We start from the raw sequence: 18949 nt of genomic DNA, 5'->3' as shown, positions 1-18949 counted from the left end.
TAGGATTGGCAATGTCAGAAGTTGTTGACTTGAGCCTTTTACAGCTCAGGATATTAATATGGCTTTACTCTTTAATACCTCATATTTATACTTTTCTGCTGGATGGTTAAGACCAAGATAAACCAAAACCTATGTAAAAAACATTTAACTTTTTTATCTGACAAGATCAGTCAGATAGCCTCAGGATTTACCCTGAAACACTGTATAGCAATTTGTAGATCTTTTGTCAGTGTCAGCCATCTGGATGAGTCACAGCCATTGCTTGATCATTTTGTTCTCTGTGAAAGCCTGAGAGAATGCTTTCTCTCTAGGTTACTCTCCTTAGGCACACTCCACATCACTGATCACTTTCCTGTGTGGCCTCATAATCTAGCTGAACAGAAATATTTGGGACATCACTGAGTTACAGGATGTTACAGTACAGGTTCTCTTATGTTCTGAGTCCTCACCAACCTTGAAGGGCTAGGGCCAAAATATTGGCTATCCTTGTAGTGTTTCTTTTCCTCTAATTTTTTGGTCTGCAAACTTAAGTTCTTAACCCTGCAGAAGAAAAACTTAATGATACTATTACCATATAAAGTAGGCATTTTAGCTTAACATCACTGACTGAATATCAAATGCCAGACATAACATGGAATAGGTACTTTCCAACAATCGTTGAAATATTAAACTTGAAATACCTATAGAATGTGAAAAAAATAAAATAAAACAATTACACACAAATTTACAAATCTAATCATATACCATTGTAGCAGGACAGTCCTGTGAGATTTTCTTGTCTCTTTTCTTTTATTACCTTTTTTTAAACAAACATTTATTTTAGAATGTAACAATATTAGATGACATTAAAAGCAGTATGCATTTAGATGACCACAATGACAGGCATTCCAAGCATGGCCCTTGTATTACACATTGCTGTCCTCAGTGGAGTTGCTTAGTTTACAGGTATCAGCATATATAATTAGTCAGGGTGAGAATGCTACCAATTAACTCCTAGTTTAAAAACCTGATGGAGATTCTCAGGATCATTGCCTTAACCATCTTGTGTATATAAATGTATGGTTTGCCCCTGCCATATTTCTTAGCTTTTCTCCTTTCCCTCCCTTCATTATTTAATCCTTAAGTTTTCACTTTCCATTTAATTTTATACATTTTAATTTTTACTTCTTCTTTTGAGTTCTTATGCTAGGGAGACTATATATTTGCACATGTGGGTCTAGTTTATCTCACTTGAGTATATCTTAAAGGTTGCATCCATTTATATATGCTTTGTGTTTATCGTTCTTTATAGCTGAGTACTACTCCATTGTATAAAAACACCGCATCTTTTCAATCTGTTCCTCAGATGAGGGGCATTTTGGTTGCATCCAAGATTTGGCTATCACAAATTGTTCTGTTATAAACATAGGTGCACATATAACACTATGATATGATGTTTTCATTTCCTCTGGGAAAATTCACAGTAAGGCGACAGCTGGTTTGAATGGGATTTGCAGTCTTACTTTTTTAAGGAGTATCAACACTGATTTCCATAATGGTTGCACCAGTCTACATTCCTACCAACAGTGGAGAACGGTTCCTTTTCCCCCACAGCCTCCCTAGCATTAGTTGTTGGTTAATTTGTCTATAATAGTCATTCTTTCTGGGATGAGATGGTATCTCAGTGTTGTTTTAATTTGCATTTTACAGATGGCTAGTGATGTCCAGCATTTTTTCATGTATTTATTAGCTTCTGCAATTTCTTCCTCTTAAGAAGTGTGTGCTTATCTCAGATGCACATTTCTGGATTGGATCTTTAAATTTTGGGGCCCTACTGTTTTTCAGTTCTTTATAAATTCTAGAGAGAAGACCTTTTCTGAGTGCTTTATGAGTTAAGATTTTTTCCCAATTTGTGGGTTGCCACAATTACTTTGATAGTAATTTCTTTTGAGGTGCAAAAACTTCTCAATAAGAAGAGGTCCCAATTGTTCTTAAGCATTACCCATGCAGTTTTAATCATGAACTGTTTGCCTACCCCTGTATCTTCAAGGTTTCTACCTACTTTCTCTGCAAGAAGATTTAATGTTTCTCTTTTAATGCTTAGATCTTTAATCCATTCTAATTTAAGTTTAGTGCCTGGTGATAGACCTCAGTTAAGTTTTAGTTTTCGGCATGTAGAGTCAGTTTTTCCAGCACCATTTGTTAAAGAGGCTATCTTTCTTCCAGTAAGCATGTTTGGCCCCTTTTTGGAAGATAAGGTAGCTCAGTATGTTTGTAGTTGCTTCTGCATCTTCTAATCTATTCCATTGATCCTCAGGTCTATTTTGTTGCCAGTACCATACTGATTTTATCACAGTAGATTTGTAGTATAATTGCAAGTCAGGAATTGTAATGTCTCCTGCCTTGTTTTGTTGGCCAGGATTGCCTTTGCTATTCTAGGTCTTTTCTGATTCCAAATAAATTTTAGGAATGATTTCTCTAAGGTTGGGAGGTATGTTGGTAGTATTCTGATAGGAATTGCATTAAATCTGTATAACAATTTTGGGAGTATGGCCATCTTCACAATGTCAGTTCTTCCTATCTGGGAGCAGAGAATATCTTTCCATTTTCTGAACTCCTATATGATCTCTTTTTTCAGAGTACTGTAATTTTCATTGAATAAATCTTTTACTTTAGTCAGATTAATTCCTAAGTATTTCATTCGCTACAGTGATATTGTAAAACATATTGTTTCTCTAATTTCTATCTCAGTATGCTTGTTATCTGTGTAGAGGAATGCCACTGATTTTTGGGTACTGACTTTATATCCTGCTACTCTACTGAATTTGTGTATTAATTCTAGTAGCTTCTTGGTGGAGTTTTTTAGGTCTTCCAGGTAGCATATATCATGTCATCTGCAAATAATGGTAGTTTATCTTCTTATCTATCTATTCTTATTCCTTTTATTTCCCTCTTGTCTCATGGCTCTAGCGAATGATTCCAGAACTATATTGAAAAGGTGTGAGGACATCCTTGTCTTCTACCATATCTGAGACTAAAAGATTTACATTTTTCCATTTAGAATTATGTTAGCCATTGGGTTGTCATAGATGGCTTTTATTAGATTGAGGTAGAGGCCATCTATTCCAATTTTCTGTAGGACTTTGAACATGAGTGAGTGTTGGACTTTGTCAAAAGCCTTTTCTGCATCAAATGAGATGACTGTGTGGTTTTGGAATTTGGCTCTATTGATATAAGGTATTACTTTTATAGACTTGCATATATTGAACCATCCTTGCATCCCTGGGATGAATCCTACCTGGTCATGGTATATAATCTTCTTGATTTCCTGTATTCTTCTTGCTAGGATTTTATTGAGGATTTTTGCATCTATGTTCATGAGGGAGATTGGCCTGTAGTTCTCTTGTTTAATTGTGCCTTTCCCTGGTTTTGGTATCAGTATAGCACTTGCCTCCAGGAATGATTTTGGGAGGATTGTTTCCTTTTCAATTTCATTGAAGAGTTTGAGAAGTATTGGACTTATATCTCCTGTAAATTTCTTGTAGAATTCAGCTTTGAATCCATCAGGATCTGGGGTTTGACAGTATGTTTTTTTAAAATTACATTTTGTATTTCATTGGCTGTTACTGGGTTATTGGGAGTTCTTAGAGCTTCTTGATTCGGTTTTGATAATTTGTACCTTTATAGGAATCTGTCCTTTTCTTCTGTTATCTTCTGTTCTGTGAGAGTGAGGATTTTCCAAGTAGCTATTGATGATCTTCTGAATTTCTACTGTGTCTGTGGTAATTTCATCCTTTTTATTGTTTATTGCTTGTATTTGAAGGTTTTTTATTTTCTTCCTCTATTTGATGAGGTTAGCTAGGGGCTTATCAATTTTATTTAGTCTTTCAAAGAACTAGGTTTTTGATTCATTAATCCTTTTTATTGTTTTCTTCATCTGAACTGAATTAATTTCTGCTCCAATCTTTGTAATTTCCTCTCGTCTTTGGGCTTTGGGTTTGGTTTTCTCTTCCTTTTCTAGATGTTTGAGGAGCAGCATTAGGGTATTTATTTCTTCCCGTTCTGTTTTACTAATGTGTGAGTTCACAGCACTAAATTTCCGTCTAAGAACTGCTTTCATTGCATCCCGTAAATTCTGATAAATTGTGTTTAAATTTTCATTGAATTGTCGATATTGTTCACTTTTTAACTTTCATCTGTGGCCCATTGGTTGCTGAGGAAGTTGTTGTTTAATTTCCATGTGTTTATGGGGGTTTTCTCGTTTGTCATTTATTTCTACTTTCTGTGGTCAAATAATATGCATAGGGTAATTTGTTTTCTTGCATATACTGATGCATGCCCTATGAACTAGTATGTGGTCTATTTTAGAAAATGCCCCATGTGCAATTGAAAAAAATGTGTATTCAGCTGTGTTTGGGTGGAGCACTCTGTCTATGTCCACTAAGTTCATTTATTCCAAGTTACATTTCATTTCTTCTACTTCTTTGCTGATTTTTTGTGTGCTTGACTTTTTTGGGATAAGGGGGTGTTAAGGTCTCTTGTTGAGATTCTTGTATTGGGTATTAGATTTTTCATGTCCATTAAGATTTGTCTTATATAGTTGGATGCTCCCATGTTTGGTGCATACATTATTTATGAGTGTTACCTCTTCCTCTTGGATTTTCCCCCTAACTAGTATGTAATAGCCTTCTTTATTCTGTTTGATCATTCTTGGTTTAAAGTTGAAACTGTCTGCGAATAAAATTGCTACCCCCCCCTTTTTCTGAGATACTGGTGTGTATAGCATTGTTTTTCATTGTTTGATTTTCAGTCTATGAATTTAAGTGTTTCTTGTGTAAAGCATATTGTTGGACTTTGCTTCCTAATTCACTGTGCCAGTCTGTTTCTTTTAATTGATGAATTGAGCCCATTGACATTGATGGTTATAATTCAGATGTACTGATTTATGATTGACATGTCATTTACCTGCTGTTGCTTACCCGTTTTTCTCCTGTGTGTTTGCCATATTTGGTGGGTTCTTTGCATCCTCATTCACGGAGTTCTGGTCATTTTGGTCCCTCTCTAGAATATTTTAGTAATCTGTGTAGGGTTGGCTTTGTCATCATAAAATTCTTTAGTTGCTCTTTGTCATGGAAGGATTTCAGGGTATAGTAGTCTGGGCTGGAATTTGTTTTCATAGAGGACTTGAAGTACTCTGTTCCATGCTCTTCTTCATGGTTTATGAAGAGAAGTTTGTTGAGGCACTTGTTTTAAACTTTCATCTGAGTACTGCTTTTGCTATGGCCTATTAAATTTTGGTATATTGTTACTTCAACAGTTTTTCAAATTTGATTTCTTCATGGACCCACTGGTCATTCAACAAAAAAGTTGTTTAATTTCCACTATTTATACAATTTCTAAAGCTGCTCTTGTTGATTTGTAGTTTTATTGCATTGTGGTCAGAGAAGATAGATAATATAATACTAATTTGTTAAAAATCTATTATAGCTCTTTTGGGGCCTATCATAACATCTCAAGAGTGTTACTAGCTCAGTGGATTACAGCATCTGCTTAGGCAGACACAGGGACTAGAGTTCGATCCCTGTGTCACCATGCTGGCCCCGCCCTCGGTGCACACTGAGATGGCAACTGAGACTGGGCATTGTGGTGCACACCTGTAATCCAAGCTTTTGCAAGACTGAAAACAGGAGGATCACTACGAGTCCGATCTATTTAGTCAGTCCCTGTAGACCCTGTACTAAATACATTTTTTGAAAAAAAGTGTTCCATATGCAGAGTATAATGTATACTATGCAGCTATTGGGTGAACTTTCTACAGGTTCCCTAAATATTAGTTCCACTTAACTTATACTTGAACTGCAGTGATTCTTCGTTGGACTGATTAGTTGATTTTGGTCTGCATGATTGTTCATTAATTGAAGTGACATTTGAAGTCCCCAACTATAAGCGTATTAGATTATATCCTTTCAGATTATGTAATTGGGTGCTCCACTATTGAATATATTTATACTTACAAATGCTTTATTGTTGGATTGATACTTTTACCATTATATGGTGACCAGTTTGTCTTTTACAGTTTTTGGCTGATTATCTGGTATCAATTACTCTTGCTCACTTTTGTTTTGTGTTTCTTGGTATATCATTTTCCATCCCTTCATTTTAAGTCTTCGATTTTCCTAGTGAAATGATTTTTTTTTTCTTTAGCCGAGGGATTTTGTTTTGCTTATTTTCACTCATTCACCTCATCTGTATCTATCTTTGATTTTGAGAAGTTTATTCTGTTTCCATCCAAGGTTATCTTTGGCAACTAAAGATACATTCCTGTTGTTCTGCTACATTTCTTCTGGTTGTCTTGTATATTCTTTTTCCTTTTCTCTCATTTGTTAGGCTTGGTAATTAACTACACCAATTTCCTTTTCTTTCAATTATCTGCCCTACTGTTGAGTTTGACTTTTTATTTATTTATTTATTTGGTAGTGTCTTGCAACTCAGCTCAGACTTGGAGTGGTCCTCCTGTCTCAGCCTCCCCAGAGCTGGGATTACAGGGATGAGCCACCATGCCCAGTTTCGGTGGCTGGCTCAGCCCAGCATGGGGAACTGAGGGAAATCAAACCCAGGTCCTTGCACTTGCCAGGCAGGCACATAGACCATTGAGCTGCCACCCAGCTGCTTCAGTTTTAAACTTTTACATGGTTTTATGATGTTGGCTTCAACTTTTTACATGCACTGTACAACCCCCTTTTGAATTCTTATATCTCTTATTCTCGAGTGGTGATAAATTTTTTTTTGTTTTGGAAGGTGTTTATCTTTCATTTCTTAACAATAGTTTTGATGCATATAGTATTTTTGATTGTTACCGATTTTCTTTAAGAGCATTGAAGATGTCCTCTCACTTCCACCTGGCCTACAAGATTTCCAATGATAAGTGTACTATTATTCTAATGGGATTTCCTTACTAGTCTAGTGGGATTTCCTTAGAAGTAACTATGCTTTTCTCTTGCTCTTTTGTTCTTTATTTTGTACTTTTATTAACATGTATTATGCATATTAATGGGGTTTGTGTAATACTTCCATATACACATATACACACATTGATCAACTCTTAACCATCTTCTTCCCAACCACTCACCCTTTCTAATCTCTAGTGATCGCTATTCTACCCAATATTCTTAGGTTCTACATAAGAGAATATCTTTCTGATTTACCTTCATATGATGTCCTGCAGTTCCATCCATTTTTGCTACAAATGACAAGATTTTTTTTTTTTATTTTATGGGAAAACGAAATGTTCAAAACAAATAACAGTAGTTAAAACTATTTTTATCTGTATTGTTATCTTCAAAATAGTTACTCAGAGTGTAAGATATAGGTAAAAAAAAAACTCCAAAAAATAGTAGCACTACTTTCTTAAATCACTAAAAAGTTTATGCTAATATTGTGGAGTTTTATAGCTGAGTAATGTTATTGTGCATGTATGCATGTTTTCATTATACATTCATTTTATTGATGGATACCTAGATTGACTATATCTTAGCTACTGTGAGTAATGGTGCAGTGAACATGGGTGTGCATCTCTTTAGTTTGTTGACTTCAATTTGTTGGATGTACCTGTAAAATTGAGATAGTTGGATCATATGGACAATCTATTTTTTTTAATGCTTTAGGCTCTTTATTTTTTTCATAATTTTATTGATAAATAGCAATGAGACAGTTTCAATAATTAGCACACTGCAAACATTCTTCTTAGTGGTTAATTGCTGTACAAGATGCGGACTTGAGATCCTATTTACAAACACCATTAGAACAAATCATTCTATTCATTAAGAGAATGTAACTATATATCTATCCTAACCACTTTGAATACACAGATACAAAATGGACATTCGTCTGTATACCTTTTTTGTGAAGTTCCGTTATTTGAATATTATAGGTGTGTGAACTCAGCAAAATATTCTAAAAGAGTCCAGTAGCCCATAATAGCATTGGGTCTTCTGTTTAACTGGCAATGTCAGAAATTGTTGACCTGAGTCCCCCACAGCTCAACATAACAGCATGGCTTTACTTCCTATATTTCGTCTTCATACTTTTCTACTGGATGGTTAAGGCCAAGGTAAAGCAGGACCTATGCAACAAGAGTTGTAGCTTTTGGGTCTGAGAAGGTCAGTGAAATCCCCTCAGGATTTATCCTGAGATCCTGTACCTCAGATTGTAGATCTATTTTAAATTTTTTGAGGAATCTCCACAATGGATGTAGTAATTTACATTCCTGCCAATAAGAAGTCATTTTAATATGTTGATAGCATTCTGACTGGACTGAGATATTTAATATTTTATTTGCATTTCCCTGATGGCTAATGATAATGAACATTTTTCATGTATTTTTGTCCATTTCTTCTACTCTTGCATTCAGAAAATTTGCCCATTTTTAAAATGGGTTTTTCTGTAGTTGAAATTATTATATACTCTGAATATTAATCATCTGCCAGATGAATATTTGGTAAATAATTTCTCATTCTGTAGGTTGTCTTATTCTTACATTATTTGATGTATCCATTTGTCATTACTTGCTTTTAGTGTGATATTCAAAAAATCATTGCCTGTACCAAAGTCTTAAAGTGTTTACCCTATATTTTCTTCCAGTAATTTCAGTTTTAAGGGTTACATTAAGGTTTGATCCATCCTGAGTTGATTTTTACATAAGGTGAGAAAGAAATTTTAGTCATCTGCCTGTGGACATCTAGTTTTCCCAGTATCATTTACTGAAAAGGAAGTGTATGGCTTTTGGCTGCTTTGTTGAGAATTAGTTGGTTATAGATGTCAGTGTATTTCCACAATCTATTTTGGTCCACTGATCTGTACCATGCTGTTTTGGTTACTGTGGATCTAACATGAGTTGGAATTGATGTTTCACCTTGTTCTTTTTGCTAAAGAATGCACTGGCTATTCTGGGTCTTTTCATAGTCTTTGTAGTTCTGTGAAGAATGCCATTAGCATTTTGATGGGTTTTGTATTAAATCTGTAGTCATTACTGACGAATATGAATATTTTTACACTATTCTTCCAATCCTCAAGTAGGAGTATTTTTCAGCTTTCTGACTCTTTCACTTTCTTTCACTGTATTTTGTAATATTTATTGTAGAGGTACTTCACTTCCTTGGTTCAGTTTATTTCTCTACAGAAAAAAATTTCTAGCCACTCTGAATGGAAATGTATGATTTCTCAGCAAATTCACTGACCTATAAAAAGGCACTGATTGTCATATGTTCATTTTATATCCTGCTACTCTGTTTTTCTTAGTTCTCATAGTGTCTTGATGTAGTTTGTTGGCTTCTGTACATACAATTTGAGTTCTCGTTTTGCCTTTTAGTTTTTTTGCCCAGCTGCTCTCTAAAACTTCTGATACTATACTGGATATAAGTATTAACAGCAAGCACTCTGGGGCTAAGGACGTAGCTTAGCAGTGCTCTGCCTATTGCAAAACTACAACAAAGTCCTCAGTTTGATTCCCAGACCCGACCCTGCCAAAAAGAAAAGAAAAAAAAAAGGTGTGTGTGGGGGGTGCATTTGTCTTGTTCTTGATCTTAGAATATTTTCAGCTTTTTGCCATGACAGTATGATGCTGGCTATAGGCTTGCCATATAATGCCTTTATTATGCTACGATTTGTGCATCTATAAGTTTATGATGAATTTTATTAAATGATTTTCCTATATCTTTTGAGTTGATTAGGACTTATATCCTTCATTTTATTGAAATAATGTATTACCTTTGATATGCTTGTTGGACCATCTTTGCTTGAGATAAAACCCATTTGATAATTGTGCATTATCTTCTCTCATTTGCTAGTAGTGTATGGAGAATTCCTGGATTTATTTAGTACAGGGCCTACAGGGTCTCACTACATGGATTGGACTCATAGTGATCCTATTTTTCAGCCTCCCAAGAGGTTAGGATTACAGGCACGCGCCACCATGCCCAGTCTCATTCCCAGTCTCAGCGCGCCCTGGGGTGGGGGGGAGGGCCAGCAGAGTAGGCTGGAGATTGAACCCCCAGCCCGTGCGTCTGCTAAGCAGGTACTTTAGTCCTCTACATTATTTGGTCAGCCCTTCCTGGATTTATGTTGATGGATTTTGGTCTGTAGGATATTTATTTATTCCTGTTGTATGTTCGTAAGACTTTTGTATTGGGCATTTCTGTTCTACTGGAATGAAGATAGAAGTCCTCTATCCATCCCTTTCAATTCTGTAGAATCACTTCAGAATAATTATTTCTTCTAAATTAACTAAAATTCATTCCTGAGCCATTCTTTATTGGGAGACTTTGTATTACTGATTCAGTGTCAATTTTGTTAGTTTGCAGTGTTTTTAAAAATAGCTTCCCAGTTCAATTCTGGAAAGTCATGTTTCCATAAATTTGTCCATTTTTTTCTAGGTTCTATTAATATAGTTTTCTATAATAATCCCCATGACACTTTGTATTGATTCTAATATCTTGTCACCTGTGATTTTATTTCTTGGTTTAGATCTAGAACATCCCACGAAAGTCTCATGTATTCAGAAGCAGGGCTTGTGGAAGGTCACTGGGTGATCGGAGCATATAGTGAACGTGTGTTTAGGAAGTGGAACCTGGGCCACAGTGTGGCAGGATGTATTCTTCTCCAACCTCTCTTCTCACCTGCTTCCTGGCCACTGAGGGCTGAGTATCCTTTTCCTTCAGCAACCCCTGTAACATGTTTCTGCCTTGAAATCTTCTAAACCTTGGACTGAAACCGTGAGCCAAAATAAGCCTCCTCTAAGTTGTGGGCACAGGCATTGTGTCATGGTAACAGGAAAGTGAGTCAACAGTCTAGATAAAGCTTGCCTTTTTACCTTCTCAAGGTAAATATAACTCTGTGGTATTGATCTTGCCTATTTTTTCCACTCTTAGTCATGTTATTTTCCTTCTACTAATTTTGGACTTGATTGCTCCTGCTTTTCTAGGTTCTTGAGATACATAAAACTTTATCTAAAAATCTGTTTTTTATATTATTTATTGCCCCTTGGCATTAGCAGTGCCAGTAGTTGTGAGCAGGCTGAAGCACTGACTAGTCAGTGGTGGAAGTCCACACACTGTATAGAGAGATGACAGGAGGAACCTTGACATTCCTCTCTGCCACTTCTTTACTACTGCTCACTCATGAGTAGCACCATGCCCCCCCCCCCAACCCCAGCAAAAGTACACCCCAGCACACCAGCTAGGTCATGTACTCTTAAAAAAAGAGCTAGAACCATATAGTTACTAGAAGGCCTCCTAAGCTTGCCTTGATGGGCAAGGCCATTTGGATCCATGGTATTCCTTTCTTGCCTGATAGGTTACCTGAGTGCAGGGAGTAGCAGGAAGCACATTAGTGCCTGCTTTCAGTCCTGCTCAGAGTTCATGCCTGGCTGGCCACACCATTTGTCTCAAAGGGCAAACACCCTGATCTCCTGATTCATGAGTATGACCCCCATTTGTTCTCCTGCATGGCAGCACATATCTACAGCAGTGCTGGTGAACCTATGGGATGCATGCTATAGCACCATTGAAAGTTGGAAAATGTTCATCCACAGTAACTTACATGTAGAGCCCCAGTGGGCTTCAGTCAGTTACACTCTGCTGAAGCACTTTTATTTTTCTTGTTTTGGTCATTTTTTGGTGGAGGGTACCACACGATTAGACATTCTTCTTGATGATGTAAACAATTTTTAAAGGGAAAAAAAAGGTTCAGACCCAGAGAAGAACTCTAGGAGTGTAAGAGTGAGACTGGCCCCCAGGGAAGCAGGGGCAGCCACAAGATTCTACAGTGGCTGCTGTTTTGGCATCACTACATGTAGAAAGCCACATCCAGGCCAGCTGTAGCTTTTATTTTTTTTTTTAATGTATTTTAGTACAAGGCCTACAGGGTCTCACTACATAGAATGTACTCATAGTGATCCTCTTGTTTTCAGCCTCCCAAGTGCTGAGATTACAGTAGCACACTACCACATCCAGTTTCAAGTGCTGTCTCAGGACACCGTTGGGTGGGGGGGAGGAGTAGGTCCAGCATGGCTTGTGGTATAGGGCATTGAACCCCGGTCTCTGTGCTCTGCCTAAGCAGGCATGTTAGTCTGCTGAGTTATCTGGCTGACCCTCCAGGTCTAGCTTTGATATCCCTAAATTGCATAGGGAAAACTACATATAAATAGGAGGGCATGTTGAAGAAATACTTTTTCCAGAAAGACAAAAAATAAAGTTCCTTCATCCCTCTTTTTATACACAGGAAACTTTGGCCCTACTTCCACAAAGACCAGATTTTGCAAATCGCATTTTGTAGAAGAATGGTGTTTACTGGTTGGAGGAGGAAAAGGAGAAGGAGATTATTAAAGAGCAGTACTTCTCAGTATCTTGCATAATGGGCAGCTTGTTCCATCTGGGTCAGGCTCCTCCTCACCTATGTTCGGTGCTCTGCACAATTCTGAGGCCCGGGTATGATACCCTCACTTTACAGATGAGGAAAGTGAGGCACAGCATTCACAAGGCACATGTGGCTGAATATGTTACGTGTTCACAGCAGGACAGTGGTTTGTGCTGTTTCCCAGCTTATTTGGCTGCGGCGTCCTTCAAGTACAGACCACTTAAGGATTCTGAGTCCTTGGAGCCTATCTAGGGAACCACTGCTCTATAGGCTGAGGACAGAAGCACTACATTTTCCCTGATGAGACTGTAGGCTCCTGGATTGCAATGAAGGTCCTTGCACATAGCTCTTTACTGCCTGACTCAATTTAAGCTTTCCTAATTGAGTTTTTTAAAAAATCATGAGAGGGAATTACAGGCTTGGTTTCACCAAAATCACTATATTAAGACTATTACCTTTTAATTTTGATAGGCAACAGTATAACAGACAATGAGAAAAAATCATTTTCCTAAAATGGTGTGCTACTGTCACAAATATCTTAGATGACCAATTTAGAAAGAGAAAAGATAGCTCATGGCTTACCACTTGGGAGGTTTCAGACCAATTAGCTGCCTCATTGCTTTGGGCCTGTGGTGAAGCAGCACATCATGAAGGAGAACGAGAAGCAGCAGTCTGTGACCTTCAAACCCCATTCCCCAGATTCTCATGCCCTCCCAGGGGCCTCACCTGGGAAAGCCTCTGCCACCTCTCAATAGTAGCAGGGGCTGGGGGAGAGGCAAACATTCAACACATGGGTCCATGGGGATAGTTAAGATCCAAACTATAGCACAGGATTGGCATTAACTAAAGAAAAATTTGTAGGCTATTGTTTTTCAGATTTGATACTGTATTCCTGGTAAATGGAAAAGCCACCAATAATTCTACATTGTGGTGTATATGATACCAAACTGGGAGTCATTCAGGGAAGATGAGATAGAGGGACAACTCACCAGTAGAGGCTTTTGTGCTCTCCAAGTCAGACTACACTACAGTGGCTGAGGACCCCCAGCCCTACCCCACAGCTCAGCAGAGGGACTGGCTCCCTCATTCATGGCTACGATGGCACCATGCTGGCCAGTGAGGGATTCTGGTGGGCTTTTCTCTCTTCTAAGCACTCGCTGTGCATAGACCTGAAGCAAGCCCTTCCCTGCTTGGGAAGGCCCACACCAACATGAACCAGATACACATGTATTCCAGCCTCAGTGAATACAGTGTCCTAGTCACTGTTTGTCCATTGTTCTGTCCCTGTTGCATCGGATTTATTCACTGCTTCATAGTTTTAATCACACAAGTCTCACAAACAGGTAATGGAAACTACCTTCTCTATCACCTCCCAGCTTGGTGCATTTCCCATCAGGATTTCAGCATGTTGCTTTCCAGGTTCACATCATTTAGGACACACTTAGAATACAGGGCAGAATGGAAGTGAGAGCCTCATGCTGTGTCCCATGTCTGTGTGTTGCAGCTGGTGAGTGACTTGCTGGAGTTTTGCTTCTATACCTTCCGAGAGTCCCAGGCCCTAAAAGTGGAGTTCCCTGCGATGCTGGTGGAGATCATCAGCGATCAGCTGCCAAAGGTGGAATCCGGCAATGCCAAGGCCCTTTACTTTCACAGGAAGTGATGGAAGATGTTTTACCAGAAGAACTTTGCCTTAAGTTTCCCTGTGTTACTCCACACCCACAACAAGACTCAAGAAATGATGGTTGATTCATATATGTCGGCAGTCTCTCGAGCTTAAAATCATGTCAAGGGTTTGGAGCTGGGAAAGCCATTTGACATGGAGTTGGCAAGATCTGAGCAGTATAACGGACTCTTCCCTCTCCAGTACCCAGCGCTCAGAAACATGTTCCTCTGGATGAAAAGCCATATCTAGTTAATAACTCTGATTTTGATATTTTAACAGATGGAAGTTTTAACTATGCCATGTAGTTTCCAGTATCGTTTGCTTGTTTTAAAAGGGTTCAAGGACTAATGAACTTTTTAAAGCTTACCTGTGGTTTGCACATAAAACGTATAGTCAATATGGGGCATTAATATTCTTTTGTTATTTAAAAAAACACAAAAAGAAAAAATATATACAGATTCCTGTTGTGTAATAACAGAATACATGGCTTGGAATAGCAGCCCTCTCTGGTATACACACTTGTTAGCATCCATTTATTATTTAATTAGAATGGATAAGATGTTAAAACAAATGCCTTGGTTTCAATTTCTAGTACCTATTGTGTTGGCTTTACAAACAATTTTTTGCAGTCTTTTGCTGTGCTGTACATTACTGTATGTATAAATCGTGAAGGACCTGAAATAAGGTGTAAGGAACTTTTGTAAATGAGACACATACAAAAAAATTTAATGGTTAATAGGATGAATGGGAAAGTATTTTTGAAAGAATTCTATTTTACTGGAGACTATTTAAGTACTATCTTTGTCTAAACAAGGTAAAAATTTTCTTTTGTAAAGTGAAATGTTCTGCATGCATAATGAACCGTTTACAGTGTATTTAAGAAAAAGGGAAAGCTGTGCCTTTTTTAGCTTCGTATCTAATTTACCATTTTACAGTCTATGTTGTAAATAACCACACGAAAACCTCCTTGGTTGTCTTTAAGCCTTTCTACTTTTTCTGTACTTTGTTTTGTTCTTGGTCTCCCGCTTGGGGTGTTTGTGAGACTTGAGCACTTTTTTCCAGCTTCTGCTTCATTCTACTTCCATAAGGGGATGACACACTGGGTGTCAGGGTGTCGGCAGCTCCTCGCAGGTGTCACTGGACAGCACCTATGGGACAGAAAGTCCTGGGGGTGCTCAGCTCTTGGAAAGCTGCCTCTTTCCCCTATTCCACAAGAAGCAGAATTAGCTCTTGGAGGAGGAGGCTGGAAACTCCGCTCAGAGAGCACAATTCTCCATCCTTTTCAAAAAATCTGATTTCTCCTGTGGGGTGGGGGAATTCCATGCACTGTCTACATCTGTCAGAGATCAGATAGTCATTACTGCTGCTGGAAAGCACTTGGCACTCTTGGAACTGGTCGTCAGAACACGTAGATCGTGGCAGGAAGTACTGGGACAATCCATCTTGGTAAAAGGTCTATCAAAATGGCGTGGAGACTGGAAGATTAGAGGGTTTTTAGATTTTTTAAAGGTAGGTTTTAAAAATAAATTTTATACATAAACAGTTTTGGAGAAAAAAATCTGTATTACTACAGATCATATAAGTAAGACAGTGGCACTAAAATTTTTAATTCATTAATCTGTCTGGCACTGATGCAATTTATGGCTTTTCTCTTGCCCTAAATCACAAATATAGATATAATATATGTAATATATATATATATATATATCTTTGGAGAAACTAACAATATGATTGCACTAAACTACTTTGAATAGAGGCCAAATTAATCTTTTAAAAGTAGTGATGGTAGCCATCACTTGCTCAGTGAAATCACATTTTCCAAAAGCTAAAAGCTGTTGCTCAGGCCGAGGCTGGGAGGAGTGCTCAGATCAGCACTTCTTCAGGGTTCACCGTGCAGGCAACATTACCTACCTTGTCTTTTAAAAGACACCTGCCTTATGCAAGGGAAACCTGGGAAAGCGACACTTGGAGGATTTTTCCTTACACAAGTTGCAACTTTATGAATTTAATTTGTAGACAGATCTTTACACTTGGTCAACTCACATGCACAGCAACATGAAGACCACACTCTCAAGGTGGTAAATGCACAGCATGCAGCTGGGAGTTTCTTAAAAAAGAAATTGTTATAAAAGCAGCTTTCAGTTCAGACAACTTAAAAAATCGGGATTTCAACTTTTTTTTAGGTGTTGGATGAGACGGTCTGCATCAGCTTTTTGTATTAACAAAGTTACTGGTGACTTGTGTCTCCACGTAACTTTGCTTGATTAAATAGCAAAGCCATATTCTAAATTCACTGTTGAATGCCTGTCCCAGTCCAAATTGTTTGTCTGCTCTTATTTTTGTACCATATTGCTCTTAAAAATCTTGGTTTGGTACAATTCATAATTCACCAAAACTTCATATAATTAAACACTAAATTAGTTTAAAATGAAGCAATTTATATCTTTATGCAAAAACATGTCTGTCTTTGCAAAGGACTGTAAGCAGATTACAATAAATCCTTTACTTTAATCACCTGTTGTTTTTGGAAATGATTTATTTGAGTGTCTTTAGGTTCAGATAGACTTTGTGCCATTCCAAATTCTGGTTATATGTGGTCTGTCTACAGTCAAGGTGGGACAACAGCAGTTCTGCCCCTTGCTCCAAAGAGCTTTTGTGAGTGACAGGATTACTCTCTTTGGGAGCTAATAAGACATCCTGTCCGTTATATTGGGTTCACTAACATACCCTATAACTAGTTAATAATAGTGCCCACTGTCATGTAGTTACCTAAACCCTATACATGCATTGCTTCATGTATCTTCACAACCACAGCAAAACTAAGCCTGCTGACTTCTGAGACCTACCTAAGTGGACCAGTAGTGTCCTACCTGTTCCAAAGTCCTGCCCCGTGTCTATCACCCACATTTCCTTGGGTGAAGGAAGCTAATTCCTCATAGCCCTGATGTTCCCTAGATTCCACTCATTTACAAGGACCACAGAAAGCAAAAAACAATTACCAGCCCTATTTCAAAATAGAAAACACTTATTTCCCACAAGATGAATTCAGGTTGGTTTGTAATGCATCATTTAAATGCTGATAACGTTGTGACTACCTGGTTTCAAAGAAAGAAAAAACTGATAAATTTGACTGCTTTAATATAGTAATCTTAAACATGGTACAGCCATTGAACACAGCACAAGAAAACAGTTGTATGCATAGCATTTTTCATAAGACATCAATCAATGTAGAGAATTTTATATTTCTTAATTTAAGAAATGTAACCTTTTAAGGAACATGGCATTTCATAGATAGCCGCTAACTTGAAACAAAAGCCATCTCGGGCAATAAGCCTTCAAAGCAGCCCCTGCCAGTATGCTAAAGTCTTTTTGTATCAAGTAGGCCTGTTCTTGGGTCACGAATGCCTTTATTTCACTTAAAGAATTTTTAAAAGGAGTCTCAGGGCTGAAGACTTCAGCTACACATTTAGGAATCATTAACCAAGAGCTGGCTCTATCACTGTGTTGGAAGCCATGCCCAGCCTTGCATAGAAACTGTTGAACAGCCCACAAGCAAATAAAAAATTGTCTTTTTATGTAGAAGTTAAATTTTTGATAAATATATCCACTTTTTGATAAATACTTCTGATAAATACAACCACTATATACACAGATTTAAATGATTTGATTTCTAGTACCTCTGGCACTTGCATTTCAAGTCATTCAGATTCTAGTGCAGCATCTTCATGGAAATGAAATAGTGGATTCCCAAACAACTGGGTAAGAGGATTCAGACCCCATTTCCATATCCAGCATGGGCCAAGATTGTCCAAAGCAGAACAAAACATGGAGCAAAACAATACACAGTTAGCAACTTATGCACAATTACCACCTTATAATTTAGTAATCAATCAACCAGCATTTGTCATTTCTTATACATTTGTAAATTGGTCTGGGGAGTTTTGATGGGGGCCAGGCTCAGCCAAGTTGGGCTTGTTTGTGCACATGTGGTCAGCCTCTCAGCCTCTCCTAGTTTTACCTGAACTCATGTAGTCTTGGTTCTCCAGCAGGCTAACCTAGCAGAGACAGGACTCTAAAAAAGAAGGTGAAAAGCTGTGCCACTTCCCAAGTCTTTGGTTGTATCAGGTTTGTTGCTGTTTCCCTGCCCAAAGCAAGTTACAAGGTCAAGCCCACAGTCAACAAGGGAGAGGCTCTTTACACAAAACATGGAACCAGAGAAGAATCAAAGATTGGGATCATTCAATCAGTCTGCCACTAGCACTTACTCAAATACTCTTACATATTCTCAAATATTCTGTGTTTCAGAAACCATGGTTTCTATGTTTTTCTCTTGTCTGAAAAACTCACTTATGTGGATCCAATAGATCTTCATGTCCTGAGCCAGCCTGATCCATCTGGGTCTGAGCATGCTCCTCCCACTTGGTGTCTCAGCATTGCCATAGCTGCTGAACTCTCCATGGAAGAAGTCCTGATTCCAAGACATGGTACCGAGCCTTCTCATTGTATATCCCATTCATATTCTCTACACAAATCCAAAGAGTGGGTCTGTCATTAGATAACTAATAATCAAATTAATCTTCAGATAGAAAAGTGCTCTGTGATATATTCATTAATCTACAGAAAAAGATACTAGCAGCCAGATAGGAAAGTATTACAGAGAATAAGCTTAATACATGGACCTTTGGGGAGCAGGGTTTGAAGATCTAAACGAAAAGTATGATTAAGGAATGAGAAGTGGCTGGATGATCCCACCACCATACTGGGTTCACCTCCTCTTGCCTAAACTTTTCCCAGCCATGCACTCAATTCTATCATGTTCCCTAATTAACATGACATCCCAAGAGCATGGTATTTCTCTTAACACTTTACAGAAGAAAACTGAAGCATGTAAAGGTC

The 18949-nt window shown here is 37.9% G+C and overlaps 1 protein-coding gene across 3 annotated transcripts in view; it reads left to right on the top strand.

Moving 5' to 3' along the window:
* Positions 1-16569, top strand: part of Nr3c2 (nuclear receptor subfamily 3 group C member 2) — a 388454-nt gene extending 371885 nt beyond the window's left edge. For all 3 annotated transcript variants that reach the window (XM_023723691.1, XM_004638681.2, XM_023723692.1), the window contains exon 9: positions 13895-16569. In XM_023723691.1, the coding sequence (XP_023579459.1) occupies positions 13895-14050 (156 nt within the window). In that variant the 3' untranslated portion in view covers positions 14051-16569. The remainder of the gene's footprint in view (positions 1-13894) is intronic.
* The last annotated feature ends 2380 nt before the right edge of the window (positions 16570-18949 follow it).

Source organism: Octodon degus, unplaced genomic scaffold, assembly GCF_000260255.1.
Source record: "Octodon degus isolate 3935 unplaced genomic scaffold, OctDeg1.0 scaffold00101, whole genome shotgun sequence".
Taxonomy (NCBI): domain Eukaryota; kingdom Metazoa; phylum Chordata; class Mammalia; order Rodentia; family Octodontidae; genus Octodon; species Octodon degus.
The sequence above is the reverse complement of the archived record's forward strand: the minus strand, read 5'-3'. Positions and strand labels throughout refer to the sequence as shown.